At 44.8% G+C, this 14,928-nt stretch overlaps 1 protein-coding gene across 1 annotated transcript in view; it reads left to right on the top strand.

The window, feature by feature from the left end:
• The first annotated feature begins 2,793 nt into the window (after positions 1 to 2,793).
• PDE7B (phosphodiesterase 7B) overlaps positions 2,794 to 14,928 on the top strand; it is a 181,760-nt gene continuing 169,625 nt past the window's right edge. Inside the window, exon 1 of the mRNA XM_079970681.1 lies at positions 2,794 to 3,591. Within this exon, the coding sequence (XP_079826807.1) occupies positions 3,475 to 3,591 (117 nt within the window). The 5' untranslated portion in view covers positions 2,794 to 3,474. The remainder of the gene's footprint in view (positions 3,592 to 14,928) is intronic.

Raw genomic sequence — 14,928 nt, 5'->3', positions numbered from 1 at the left:
GTACTTCCTAATATGCTTCCTAATATCCTCATTTTGGAGACTTCTCCACAATTCACAGTAATTACTTTCCATGACCTTTTTTTTTTTAATTAGTTGGAGATAATCCAATTAAAATGTAAAATATGGTTATTATGATTTTCCATTGGCTTAAACCGAGTGTTTGTCTTTCTCTTCATGCATAAGGAAGGGCAGATATTCCAGCAATGTTTCTTCAAAGTCACAGTGACATTTTATTCACCACCATACCATTTTATCCTCCTCTGTGTATAATCGAATGATGCGGTTTGCATTTTGGTTTGGAGGGCTAAGACAACTTCTTGGTTTGCTTCTATCTTTAATTTTTTCTGGCAGGCATGAGTCGGTTAGAAGAATTGTGTGTGTGTGTGTGTGTGTGTGTGTGTGTGTATGCTTTTGCTCTTTTACTTAACAGAAGAATAGTTTCTAAAGCTTAAGACTCACTCAGCACAGCAACCAATGGCTCATTTTGTGGCCTTTTGTATTATAATGGGTGCTAGTTTCAGCTGCTACAGAGCAATTTGCAAAACAGCCTGCATCAGGCATGAACACACACACATAGAGCTTACCTTACTGAGCATTCATCCTAATTTGCTTGTGGGGAGGTTATATGACTGTGAGCATTCATTCTGATTTGCCTACAGTATGTTTAATATGTCTTCCCATGAATCATTCATTCATTCCATACCTTTCCATGCATTTCCCTGTCACTTTCCTTCCTGCAGAAAGCTCTGTTTCTTTTATAAAGTGTGCTGGGGTGACAAAGCGCCAGTTTCCTGGTATGTGCCTGAATCTCTCTCATAAAATACTAGCAGTCTGAGTGCACTGATGATTTTTCAGAAACCAATTACATTTGTTATAGGGAATGAAGTTTTCTGTGCTATGAAGGTGAATGTTTTGTGTGGAACTTAGAACAAAATCCTGTTGAGTTTAGCCAATGGCAATGGTGCCCACCTGAGAGGTGTTGGAGCGGAGCTTTGGTGAGCTCCAGCTGGGGGGCGGGGAGCCCTGAGTTTAGCTATGACTGAGTAACCAAATTATGAAACAAAAATCCAAAATGTGAATGAAATCAGTTTTTCCTATTTGGCAAAAATGTTTGCACTTTCCACTTTTCTTCTAGCTTTTGAAAAATCTCTTATATGGTTAATTTTGAAGTTCAGCAGTGAACTGTGGTATAAATATATTGATGCTAACTAATTAATTTCAGATGCCTCAGCACTGAGATTGGACCTTGGTCTCACTGGAGCTCTGAACAGTTCACTGGGATGGGGATGGTTCACTTTTGCAGACAGAGCAGAAATGTGCTTATTATTGTACCACCATGAATTGCTGACGGCATCCAGGACAGGGAGGGTTGCATCCAGGGGGGAATGCTGAAGATACAATCCAGACATACAAATTTCCCAGTTACAGAATTAGCCTGTCTATGGGATTTTTCAGAAACGAATGCAAACATTCATTCAAACCATCCAATTCTACCCACCCACATACTTGCAGACAAGAGGAGCATCGTCTAGAGGGCTTCTGCAAGCATGTTCCACTCCAGACTCTCTTAAAATGTTCAGAAAAAGAGTGGTTAAAGCCCTCTTCAGACTACTGTTTCAGAATACAGGTTTGAGAACCAAATGATTTAAAGTGGCCTCGTGTCAAAAACTCCCAACCTATGCAAAGCCAGCATGGCAGCAGAAGTCTAAATTAGAATGTTAGCATCTTCACTAGAATGCTAGCTGTCCACAAAAGGCACACACCCAGAGATGTGATTCTTCATCTTGTTTGATGTTGCACCTTCCCTTTCAAAACAAGGCTTTTTGAGCAGGTGGTGGTGCCACATGCTTCCTTTGGACAGACATAGAGTCTTGAGTTCCATCACTGGAACCTGGTAAAAGGACATACACTTCATTTAAAGAACACAGAGCCCAGGCATCTGAGTACCAGAACTTCATAAAACTCACAGTCCTGCCACAGAACCCCCCCCCCCTCAAATGTTCTTCTTATTGTTAAATAGGGTTGCCATATTTGGAACAGTGAGCTTTTTTTGACAAAATTGTTCAGCTTCTTTGGGGGGAGGGGCAAAGGTTTGAGCAAAAATGACACTGCCAACATGGGATTTTCCCAGACAATTTGCCAATTACCACCCGAACACTGCTGCCAACTACAGTATTCCGGATATGTCTGGGAAATTCCAGATGTATGGCAACCCTAATTGTTAAGCAATTCAAATAAGAAGCAGATCCTGATCTTACCTTCTGCCTAGCCTCTAAATAATGATATATATTCTACTACTTTGGGCTCTGAAATCAAGTCTGTTCCAACAATCTTGCAGCATAAATCACACAACACACACACACACACACAGAGAGAGAGAGAGAGAGAGAGAGAGAGAGAGAGAGAGAGAGAATGGAGATGAAGACGCTTGTTTTGCGGCAGCAATAGCAGCTGCTTATTTTCAGGCAGCATCGCTTGAGAGCTTCTCACATTCTCTTTCTCCCACCTCTCCCCAAATGTTCAGCCTGCTGTGTTCAGGCTTGGTGTTTACAGTTCAGGGCTATGGAGGAGGAGGAAATATTTTGCCTATTGTTCAGTGACGTCAATGGCTTAGCTCCCAGTCACTTGAGGGACTCTGGTGCTTAGCAAATGTCAGAACAGTGCTGCTACAGCATGTGCCTCCCAAGCGCCTGCTTCTTGCAGCATATCTTTCAGAGGCCTCAGCCTGGATCGAACTGGCGTGTGTGAGGGAAGAGGTATGGAAATGGCACATTTTAAGTTTGTTAGCTTTGGAGCAGATATTATTTCCTGGCCTGTGGCATTAGGGGTGGGGGGGAGTGCTTCTAGGCAGTTCTCTATCCAGTGCCATAGTGACACTCTTTTCCAGAGTCTTTTTTCATATTATTCTAGAGAGAAAAGTATAGTGAATTTCATAATTAGAAGCAGCTACTTTTTTGTGACCTTCCCTCAGCTCTCTCTTTCTCTTCCCACTCCCTGGCCCAGAAGTAAAATTCTGAAGGTGGAAAAATACCTATATGTTAAAATGTAAGCAATATTGCTTCTTGGTATTAGTGCAAGTCATGGCAGTAGAAGGTTAAACTGAAGTGCCATTGTTGCATTTATGTATTACAAAAAAGCATTTGTAAAAAAGAAAGAAAGAAGTGTTTTGAAAAAAAATTCTGCAAGGACAGCATATTGATTTTATTAATTTGGAAAGCACGTACCCTACCCTGCCTCACTCAGGGATACTTCCAACTATTAAAAAGAAAACAGTCCCATAAAACAAAATCTAGTATGTATATCCACCTCAGTTAGGTGCACCAATAGGAAATGGGTCCTGTAGATGGAGATTCCCAGATTGCTTTCTATAGGTCGGTGTCAAATTGTTAAGAGTTGTGCTTAAGGCTGTGATACGAAGCTCACTTGCTTGGAATGCTGCTCCCTTGAAATCAGTGAGATTTCACTTCCAAGTTTATGTGGTTCGAGCTGGGTCTGGTGAAGGCACAAGAATATGAATGTGATTTCTGGGAAGAACTTTCATCAAGGTCAGAGGAACTCGAGAACAAGCTTCCCATGTTGTCCATGCCTGAGGTAAGTTTGAGCACTTTTGGTTCTGCTGTGTTCCCATGATTAGATCCTTTGATCTGCACAAGGGTGGGGTGGGGGGTAGAATCCAGCTCAAATGCAAGATAGCAAGAGGCAGAGACAGCCAGCTGCCCTAGGTTTGAGACAAAACAAATGGTATTTACCTATGCATCTTTATATGTTTTTAGTGGAGTATGTATTTGGATTTTCTCCCTTGGGTGCTCTCTCTCTCTATCTCTATCTCTCTCTCTCTCTCTCTTACTGGACCTATAACATGTACAGCAATAATGTCTAAATCTGTTTGTCTCATATTGCATTTGTAAGCTGAGGCAGCGTATCTGGCGCTGTCCCTTCTGCAGAATGGCAATTGTCAGCCAGGAGAGACTAACTGTAGGGTCAAAGTAGAAAAATGAACTTGGCTAAGCAAGCCATCGTCCTGGTTTTGACTAATTATTCTGCTGTTGCTCTGTGTGGAAAAGGAAGTCAGCTAGGGTCACCGGGTAAGATCCAGCACATAATCAAGTCTTGTTCAGGGCAAGGAAGCAGGAGAGAGATAATGCTGAGAAGATGCAGCCTGAAAAGTGGACCAGAGAGGGCTGATTTCACAAAATCTGAATACTGCTCAGAATCCTTCTAGGTTTTTCTTTCTCATTTGCACTAGCTTTTGCCTCACAAGGACAGTCAAGGCTTTATTTTATTTCCCACCACCTGCCTTATCTTAATTCTCCTTGTTAAGGGCTGAATTAATTTTCCATAGTTTTCTGCTGTGTTTGGTTTACAACAGGGGAGTGGGGACCAGTTGGACTCCAGCTCCCATCACCCCTGGGCATTGGTCATGCTGGCTGGGGCTGATGGGAGTTGGAGTCCCACAACAATTTCTCTATACCTGGTTTACAATAATAATTTCAGAATGGCAAAAGACTGCATTATGGAAAAGTTGCATGTAAATATTTCTAAAGTGCCTTTCAGACTGCACCATATTTAGGAAAAATTAGACTACTCCAGTTTCTTCCTTGCATTTTGTATCGTCTCTCTCTCTCTCTCTCTCTCTCTCTCTCTCTCTCTCTCTCTGTGTGTGTGTGTGTGTGTGTGTCTGTCTACATGTATTTTAAACGTGCTTGATATATGATGTTGGTGGCTGTTGCTTTCAGAATAAACAGCAGCAGCAAAATAGGGTTGTTATGATAGAAAGTTCCTACTTGCCTCACAGTAACAACCTGTGAGCTTGTCTAAATAAGCCTATTATTTCACAATGGGTTACAAAACTACAAGTCTTATTATAAGACCTACTGTGTACCAGAATTGGCAAGGGGGACTGTCCTTTCCCAAATAAGCATTCTCAACTGGGAACAAATCATCACTCTGTGTGCATATGCAATAGTGTCTTTCTGCAAAAGATTTATATCCCACCAATGCATTAACATGGCTTAGAACAGCTAACACCAGTTGAAATACGACGATCTCATCATAAAACAACAGCACAAACACACACACACACACACACACACACACACAGACACACACACACACAGAGAACATGCACAATATAAGAACTGAGACAGGCTCAGCAGATAAAAGCCCTAAACAGGCTTGAAAAAAACTTACTGGAACGGGAAAGTTTTCATAAAATGGCAGGAAATGGCAAGGGAAAGAGTCAAGCAAACCTTGCAAAGTAAGCTACTTCATAACTTGGATGCAGCCACCAAGAAGGCTCCTTCTCTTGTCCCAACCAGCCATGCCTCTGCCACAGTTGGGACAGCTAATAGGGTCCCCTAGGTCTTAAGAAGCAGTCATGTACAGTGGTGCCCCGCAAGACGAACGCCTCGCAAGACGGAAAACCCGCTAGACGAAAGGGTTTTCCGTTTTGGAGGTGCTTCGCAAAACGAATTTCCCTATGGGCTTGCTTCGCAAGACGAAATGTCTTGTGAGTTCCTGCGGGTTTTTTCCCCTTTTTCCCCCTTTTCCTAAGCCGCTAAGCCACTTATCAGCTGATCCGCTAAAAGCCGCTAAGCCGCTAATAGCCGCTATACGAAGAGCCTCACGGAACGGATTAATTTTGTCTTGCGAGGCACCACTGTATTGAAGCAGTATTGGAGGAGGTGATTCCTGTATAAGGGCTAATTCATCCCATCTTGTGTTATTTTTGTGGTGCAAGCAATGAAATTTAGAGGCTATAAGCTAGGGCTGAAGAACCTGCGACCCTTCAGAAGACTGCAACTCATATCATCCCTAACTATTGACCATTATGGTTGGGGATGATGGAAGTTGGAGTCTGACAACATCTAGAAGGCCACAGTCCTGCTGCAGACAAAGAAGAACAGAAGGGAGAAATCACTCATTCATACCATCAGTTACATTACCACTTACCCTTTTGGTTTACCAGGAATGAAGTATGTATAGCAAACTAGATGGGTCAATGTTGTATGGTGGGAGAAAAAAATGAACAATGCAAAGTGGGAATGCTCTATTCCCAAAGTTGTTTCTATATGAACCCATCCCACCCTCACACCCCCAGTAAAAATATATTTAATTTTTTTTTTAAAAAAATGTCCAATAGCACCTTAGAGACCAACTAAGTTTGGTCTTGGTATGAGCTTTCGTGTGCATGCACGCTTCTTCAGATACACAATGAAGAAGTGTGCATGCACACAAAAGCTCATACCAAGAACAAACTTAGTTGGTCTCTAAGGTGCTACTGGAGAATTTTTTTATTTTTTAAATATATTTCTACTGCATCAGACCAACATGGCTACCTACCTGAATCTCCCCCCAGTAAAGATAGACAAGCTAATACAGACAGAGAAGTATATGTAGTTGGTTACCGTATTTTTCGCTCTATAGGACACACTTTTTCCCATCCAAAAATTAAGGGGAAATGTGTGTGCGTCCTATAGAGTGAATGCAGGCTGCGCGGCTAAGTCCAAAGCCAGAACAGGGAGACGGAGCGCTGTGCAGTGCTCTGTCTTGCTGTTCTAGCTTGGCGATGGCTGTGCAAAGCCTCCACAGGGCAGCGGGGTGCCTTCACCCAGCTGCCCTGCGGAGGCTACAAAGGCTGTCCCCGAAGCCTCAAGCCTTTGGAGTGCAGTGGGAACTTCCACTGTGCTCCGAAGGCTTTGGGTGAATGCACCTTGAAAGCACCTTGTTTTAGAGGGGGAGAACAACAACAACAACAAAAATTCCCCTGTTCTCCCCCTCCTATGGTCCGGTGCGTCCTATGGTCTGGTGTGTCCTATAGAGTGAAAAATACAGTATATGGCAGATCTTGATTTGAATGGCAGGGGGAGAATTTGTTATCAAGTTGCTAAGAGTGTCTGATGAGTCAGAAAGAAAACAGGGCCTCATATTTCTTTAACTTATGGTTAAGCCAGGCTTCCTCAAACTCGGCCTTCCAGATGTTTTGAGACTACAATTCCCACCATCCCTGACCACTGGTCCTGCTAGCTAGGGATCATGGGAGTTGTAGGCCAAAAACATCTGGAGGGCTGAGTTTGAGGAAGCCTGCGTTAAGCAATGGTGTCCTGCTATCTCATTCTTCTGAAGAGGTAGCCAAGGAGGTGCCCGCCAGAGGTTGTGGCCAATGGTCGGATATGATGGGAATCATAATCCAAAATAATAATAATAATAATAAATTTTATTTATATCCTGCCCTCCCCAGCTGAAGCCGGGCTCGGGGCGGCTAACAACATTAAAACAGTATGACATTATAAAACATTATAAAAATGAATTAAAATCAAAATTGATGGCAACCATAAACTAAAGCTTTGTAAAGATTGCCAGAGGAGGGGGTCAGGCTGCGCCCTGACCAAATGCCAGGTGGAACAGCTCTGTCTTGCAGGCCCTGCGGAAAGATGTCAAGTCCTGCAGGGCCCTTGTCTCTTGTGACAGAGCGTTCCACCAGGTTGGAGCCGCAGCCGAAAAAGCCCTGGCTCTAGTTGAGGCCAGCCTAACCTCTCTGAGGCCTGGGACCCTCAAGGTGTTTTTATTTGAAGATCGTAAGTTCCTCTGTGGGGCATACCAGGAGAGGCGGTCCCGTAGGTACGAGGGCCCTAGGCCGTATAGGGCTTTGAAGGTTAAAACCAGCACCTTAAACCTGATCCTGTACTCCACCGGGAGCCAGTGCAGCTGGTATAGCACCGGATGAATGTGATCTCTAAGCGAAGACCCCGTAAGGAGTCTCGCTGCGGCATTCTGCACCCGCTGGAGTTTCTGGGTCAGTCTCAAGTGCAGCCCCACGTAGAGCGAGTTACAATAATCCAGTCTGGAGGTGACCGTCGCGTGGATCACAGTGGCTAGGTCAGGGCGAGAGAGGTAAGGAGCCAACTGCTTAGCTTGGCGGAGATGAAAAAATGCCGCCTTTGTTATAGCTGCAATCTGCGCCTCCATGGAGAGGGAGGCATCGAAGATTACACCCAAACTCTTAACGGACGGTGCTGGCACTAATTGCACCCCCGCAAGAGATGGGAGTTGCCCCCTCAGTCCCATGTCGTCCCGTCCCAGCCAGAGGACCTCTGTCTTCGAAGGATTTAACTTCAGCCGGCTCCCACGTAACCATCCAGCCACAGCCTCCAAGCATCTGATCAGTGTGTCTGGGGCCGAGTCCGGGTGGCCGTCCATCAACAAATAGAGTTGGGTGTCATCAGCATACTGATGGCAGCCCAGCCCAAAACTCCGGACAAGCTGGGCGAGGGGGCGCATAAAGATGTTAAAAAGCATCGGGGAGAGTATTGCACCCTGAGGCACACCACACACCAAGGAGTGGCGGGATGACAATTCCCCCCCAAGCGCCACCCTCTGTCCCCGACCAGAGAGAAACGAGCGCAGCCATTGAAGGACTGTGCCCTGGATCCCCACGTCGGCAAGGCGGTGGTCCAGGAGTTCGTGATCGACCATGTCGAAGGCCGCTGACAGGTCTAGAAGAATCAGCAGCCCCGACCCGCCTCGATCCAGCTGCCTGCGGAGATCATCTGTTAGGGCGACCAGAGCCGTCTCGGTCCCATGACCAGCGCGGAAGCCGGACTGGAATGGATCCAGAGCTGATGTTTCATCCAGAAACCTACCAAGCTGTTCAGCAACCGCTCTCTCAATCACCTTACCCAGGAATGGAAGATTCGAGACCGGGCGGTAATTGGATAGATCTAAGGGATCTAATGATGTTTTCTTTAAGAGCGGGCGCACCACTGCCTCCTTCAGTTCCCCTGGGAATGTCCCGGTGCCAAGGGACAGATTGATGATATCCCCCAGGGGGGCCCGCACCTCTTCTGGACACGCTCTAATCAGCCAGGACGGGCACGGGTCGAGAGGACAGGTGGTGGGCTTTCCAGCTCAGAGGAGTCTGTCTACATCCAAACATTTGGAGGGCACCAAGTTGGCTAATCTGCTTCAAAGTTTTGCAAGTGTAGCATTCAGCTGCTGCATCCATGCAAGGGGCGACCGCCTGTTCCAGTATACTAGGACTTCCCAATTACCAAATCCAGTCCACAGGCAGTTAAGCATGCAGAGAGATAGAGCTACAGATCTTGGCTGGATTGGGACTTGCATCAGGATGGAGAGCAAAGCCAGGTCTAGAGGCAGAAGCCATTCCAGGCCACATTCTTAGTTGAATGTCCAACCAAAAGGGGATGGAACAAGGACAGAGGAAACAGCGGGTAGAATAGTGTGGGAAGGAGAAGAAAGCAGGCTTTGACCAAGATCAGGAAGCCATGGAGGCATGTTTCCCATCTTGGAATCACACACATTTGTATAAGATAATTTGAAGTCTATTTCAGACAGCTGTTGAGTGCGCGGGACTGTTGGCTAGCTCACAGCTTGGTGGAGATCCTACAGTGGTGCTGACTGTAGGACTTGAGGCCTCTACATGGTGATTTTGGGGACAGCCAGTAACATTTACACAACCCAGGCTATCCCAAAAACAGCCTCCATAACTGCAGAAGTCATAGCAGCCACATGTTTGGGTCACACATGGAAGCCCTGGTTTGTGTTACTAATGCCTCCATGCTGTCTCCACCAGGCTGCAAACCTACTAGCAGCCCTTGCTCCCACCCTAATTCCCATGACCACTTTTGTAGAGCCAGTGGGTGTCTGAACCAAGCCTTAGTCTTTCCATCGTTTCTAAATAATGTAATGAGTTGCAAATTAGTCATTGGGAGGCACGTCATACATTTATTTTTCACTGGTATTCCTCTGTCTCCAGCATTCTGCCGTACATTTTCTCAATCTTGTCCCTTCCGAAGAGGACCACGACAAGGCCTTCTTTATTTCCTCTTCATGACTACTCAATGCTCTCATTAAAATATGTCAAACATTAATCAGATGTTAAGTACAGGAAGGAAGCTTGTCATCACTCACAGAAACAATGAATTGTATCCAGGGGCCTGATAACAGTCCTCTCTTCACACAATATAAATAACCAGACACTTGGTTTCTCCAGCAGGGGCTGCAGATATATGGATGTGTTTGAAATCTGTCGACATGATGATGATTGACTGTGTGAAGCCTATGAACAAAATGTTGCTATAATTTAATTGGAGAAAAGATTGGGAGCCAGTTCTGGCCCAAAAGAGTGGGAGGTTGTAGTATATTGCTGTAAAGACTGAAAAGGGGAGAAGGAGATGAGCTTCGCAGCCACTGTCCTCTCTGGTTTTCTTGGTTGCCTTGGCTGCATGCACACTAACCAAATGTAGCTTGTTATTTTTTCCCCAATCCAAAATTGTTTGTCCTCAACATGCTGCTTTCAATCTAGATTGATCCTAGATCCTACTGTCCACGAGGTTGGGTGTGGTTACTTGATATGCATTTGAAAACGCTCCCCTTTTCCTCCCTGCAAATGTCCCAGGTGAATGAAGAAGGAAGTGGTGATTGTGACCTTGGTATATGCCCACCCACTATGTCATTGAGCAGATGTGGACCAATGGTGGCCCATTGCCAGGACACCAACATCTGTTTCCAAATAGGCACGCTGCAGGGTATTGCAGCATCAAACTGCAATGAGCTTTTATTTTCAGAACGAAACCATTTTCTCAAGAAGCTCTTTTTAGGCTAAAACATATGCAGTAGATGTAGATTGTGGGTGGCCTACATAGAAAAAAGAACTACTTAGTCTCCATTGATTCTGGAATAAAATGTTGTGTGTATGCAGCCTTAATCTTTATTTTGCCCCTTTGGATAACTTATACTACTGTACTACTGTTTTACTTTTAATGTTGTAATTTTTTGTGGTTTATTTTTAGCAATTTTTATTATGTTGCATCTACTTGCAGAAAAATTGGGTTGTGAAGGGCATCACATTTGATCAGGAAGCTTTGGGCTTCTCCAGAGCACCTGTTTATTAAGCATTCATCCCAATACTGAAAATGTAAAGGTAAAGGTAAAGGTACCCCTGCCCATACGGGCCAGTCTTGACAGACTCTGGGGTTGTGCGCCCATCTCACTTAAGAGGCCAGGGGCCAGCGCTGTCCGGAGACACTTCCGGGTCACGTGGCCAGCGTGACATCGCTGCTCTGGCCAGAGCCAGAGCCGCACACGGAAACGCCGTTTACCTTCCCACTGGTAAGCGGTCCCTATTTATCTACTTGCACCCGGAGGTGCTTTCGAACTGCTAGGTTGGCAGGCTCTGGGACCGAGCAGTGGGAGCGCACCCCGCCGCAGGGATTCGAACCGCCGACCTTTCGATCGGCAAGTCCTAGGCGCTGAGGCTTTTACCCACAGCGCCACCTGCGTCCCTTACTGAAAATGTAGGTTTTCACAATTAAGGTGGATTGAAGCATTCTGTCACAACAAATCCACAAAAAATGCAGTTAGGAAAGTGACCGTGAATGTGCTGAAAAGTGCAGGTTAAAAATTTGATTAACAGGAAGACTGATAACCTCTGTGCAAGCAAATTAGGGTAAATGCTCACCTCCTGCAAATTCCCAGTAAAAAACAAACATCATTTATACATTTTCCCCAGTGGAGAACTTGAAGCTTCAGATGAATCAGGGCAAAGCATACACACAGATAGAGGATAAATAAAGGAACCAGGTACAAAGTGTGTGGTGTGATGGTTAGAGTGTCAGACTAGGTTCAAACCCACACTCTGTCAATCATGCACACTGGGTCTCTCAGTTCAATCTACATCACAAGGTTGTTGTGAGGATAAAATGGAGACTGAAGGAGAACCAGGTGTGCTACATTGGAAGAAAGGTGGGGTATAAATGCAATAATAAATAAACAGAATACCACAAAGAGCTTGTATAAACCAAGTTTATACAAGGCTCAGTTATTCATTTCCCTAGTGGATACGCATTCAGTAAAATAAGCATTTTGCTGTTGGCATCCATCTGTCTTGAGGCACAATGGAGTTACAGTGCCTGCTGTGACTGTAGAGACCGATACAGGAGAGACATGTTTTATTGCAGCTGGGGCAGATGAAGGTGTCCAGTTTTGCTGGACACCAAGGTGTTTCTTCTCTCTGTGCTCCTCCCAACGGTCATTCCTCCTCTGCTCACTGCTGTGGATACATGACTTGACTGCCTGTCTCCAGGCACTGCAACTGCCTGTGAGGAATTTCCACCAAGTGGGGTTTATGTTGCCAGCCTTCATGGCATTGGAATTGACATTCAGCCATGAGAAAATGCAAGCATTTGCAGTGGGACTCACAGCAATAGTTTAGCTGTAAACCCCCTGGTAAAAATGTTGTGTAAACACATCTCCCGTGAACATAACATAACATTGCAATGCAGCCACCTGCCACCTTTGAGATGGAACAACATGCAGCCTCTCTGTGCGTCTCTTGCTCCTGTGCGTGTAAGTTATCAGATGTGGAATGAATATTGATTTGCAAAGCGGAGGTGGGCCGACAAGTAGGCTGCAATTATTCTAATTGGAAGATAGAGTTAGACTTAAGCTTGCAAGGAAGAAGCAGACTTTTAATTTTCTTCCTCCCACTTTAAAAAACAGAATTGCAAAAGGCACTGGGTATTGTTTCAAGCAAGCCCACTGGCCAAGGTAACACATGCAAAAATGGGAATGAAAGGCTTTGCATCAGATGCCACACCAAAGCAGGCATCTGCTGCACATGCAGCATTTAATGCAAGATCTAGAGCACGTCCCACCAGAGGAAAATAGTGCTCATGTTAAGTGTCCTCTAAAAGACAAAGTCTCCCTGAAAGCTGTTATAAAAGTTCCATATAATTTGCATCACAGCTCAACCATCCCTCCTCATTTGAATAGATGGATTAGAAGCACATTTTCTGTTCCTGAAGTGCTTTGAGACCAAGTTTCGTTCTAGGTGTCAGGAGCATTGATTCAGCTTTCTACATGTCTGTAAGCTGTGCCGGGACCTAGAACTGATCTCTGCTAGTTATCATAGGAAGCTGCCTTATACAAAGTCAGTCCAACAATCTGTCTAGCTCAGTTCTGTCAACACTGATTGGCAGTGTTTCTCCAGGGTTTCAAGCAGGCATCTTTCCCAGCTGTGCCTGGAGATGTTAGGGATTGAACCTGCAGCCTTCTGTATGCAAAGCAGATCCTCCACCACTAAACCAGGGCCCTTCCCCAATACAGGAAATTAGGGTTTAGCACAGGAATGGGGAACCTGTAGCCTCTAGATATTGTTAGACTTCAGTTCCCATTAGAACTAAGCAGGATGGCCAATATTCAGGTGAGGCAATGGATGTGCTGGGCCAATGTCTTGCCTTGATAATGGACTGGATGAGAGCCAACAAACTGAATCTCAGTCTGGATCAGACTAAGCACTGCTATTGGATGGTTCCACAGACCAGATGGCTGGGAGGTTGCCTTCTCTTGTTGAGGTTATACTCCCTCTGAAGGAGCAGGGGCATAACTTGGGGGTAACCCTGGATCCTCTGCTGTCACTTGAGGTCTGGGTGGTCTTCATGGTGCAGAGTGCCTTCCATCAGCTTCAGATGGTGCCCAGCTGCACCCCTATGTCCTGGACAGGGATAGCCTAACTTCTGTAGTCTATGCTCTGGTAACATCTAGGCTGGATTAGTGAAACACGTTATATGTAGGGCTGCCTGATGGTTCAGAAGCTTCAGCTGGTGCAGAACCTCTGCTAAATCAGTAAGATCTCACCTGCCTATCCTGGCCTTCAAAATGACCCACAAGGAAATGTAGTGCATCTTTTCCAATGGGCACAAGATGGAATGGAAGCTTATCTACACCTAAAAAATCAGGAGTTACAATTATGCATTCACGTATTTGTCAGTATGTCAGGGTACAGGGCACACAGAGATGTTTGGCTGAAGATGGTATACATATGATTCCTTTGTTCTTCAGCACATCTTTAGTATGCATTATCCTGTTCCAAATGTATGCATAGGCAATAGCAGTGAAGTACAACAAGCATCATGTAAGAATATTGTGGGAATAAAATTTGGGGCAGTATACTGATGTGCAAAAAGAGTGGGAATAGTGATGCTGTCTGATGATGTTCATTATTGTGTCACTGGTGTGGATGAAATTTAGCATGACATGCAGGTATATTCATCCAAAAGCCACAGTTCCATAATACAAAGGTTAATGCAGTGTAGAAGGAACATTAGAAAATGTGACAGAAGAGCTAACGTTATAATCAAGAAATCTAATGCAATATTCCCCACACGTGAATCCACCCCTAGGGTTATTAAATGGCTTCCTAGTTTTAAAAATGTTCTCCACTGAGATCAAGAAATCCATTTGATGTACAGGGTGCCCTGTTGATAAGAGCTTTAGGTAGGGGTATCTAAATGCAGTTCACAAAGTGATTTGTAAACTGGTATAGTGATGGAAACTGCTGCCACCAAACCATTTCCTCAAGATATTTGCCAATCTTGTTCAGGCTTGACTAGAAGGCTCCTTATTTTAAATATGTCTAAGTATCTGATTAAGAAGACGCTGAGTCCATGGGCCTCTATGGCATTAGAGATTTCAAATGGGGAAAATGAATGAGGTGTTTACAGGTTAGCCAAGACATTTGCAGCCATCCCAACCAAGTCTGTTTTCTTCATCTATGATTCCTGCAGCTCACCACTGCGGAATAAAACTTGAACAAACATGACACCTCATGCAGCATCTGCCAATATAAATTCAAATCAATGCATGACTCCAACACTGTCCCCATTCTTTCCACTCCCCCTTAGTGCAATACCTTTACACTTAGCAAAGCCTAGAAAGGGAAGATTCCTTGTACCCTTTTTTGTGGACGCACAACTTATTTCCCTCTTCTAATCCTTTCCTTTTGAAAAATCTTATTTTTCTCTCTGGGATGGAAAAAGTGGATACAGAATGAGCACATAGGGCCTTCCCCTCCACCATAACCATGGGACGAGGAGAAAGGTTTATGAAAAAGATTAATAATACACGTAA

The sequence above is a fragment of the Podarcis cretensis genome (genome assembly GCF_951804945.1).
Source record: "Podarcis cretensis genome assembly, chromosome: 3".
Classification (NCBI taxonomy): Eukaryota; Metazoa; Chordata; class Lepidosauria; order Squamata; family Lacertidae; genus Podarcis; species Podarcis cretensis.
The sequence above is the reverse complement of the archived record's forward strand: the minus strand, read 5'-3'. Positions and strand labels throughout refer to the sequence as shown.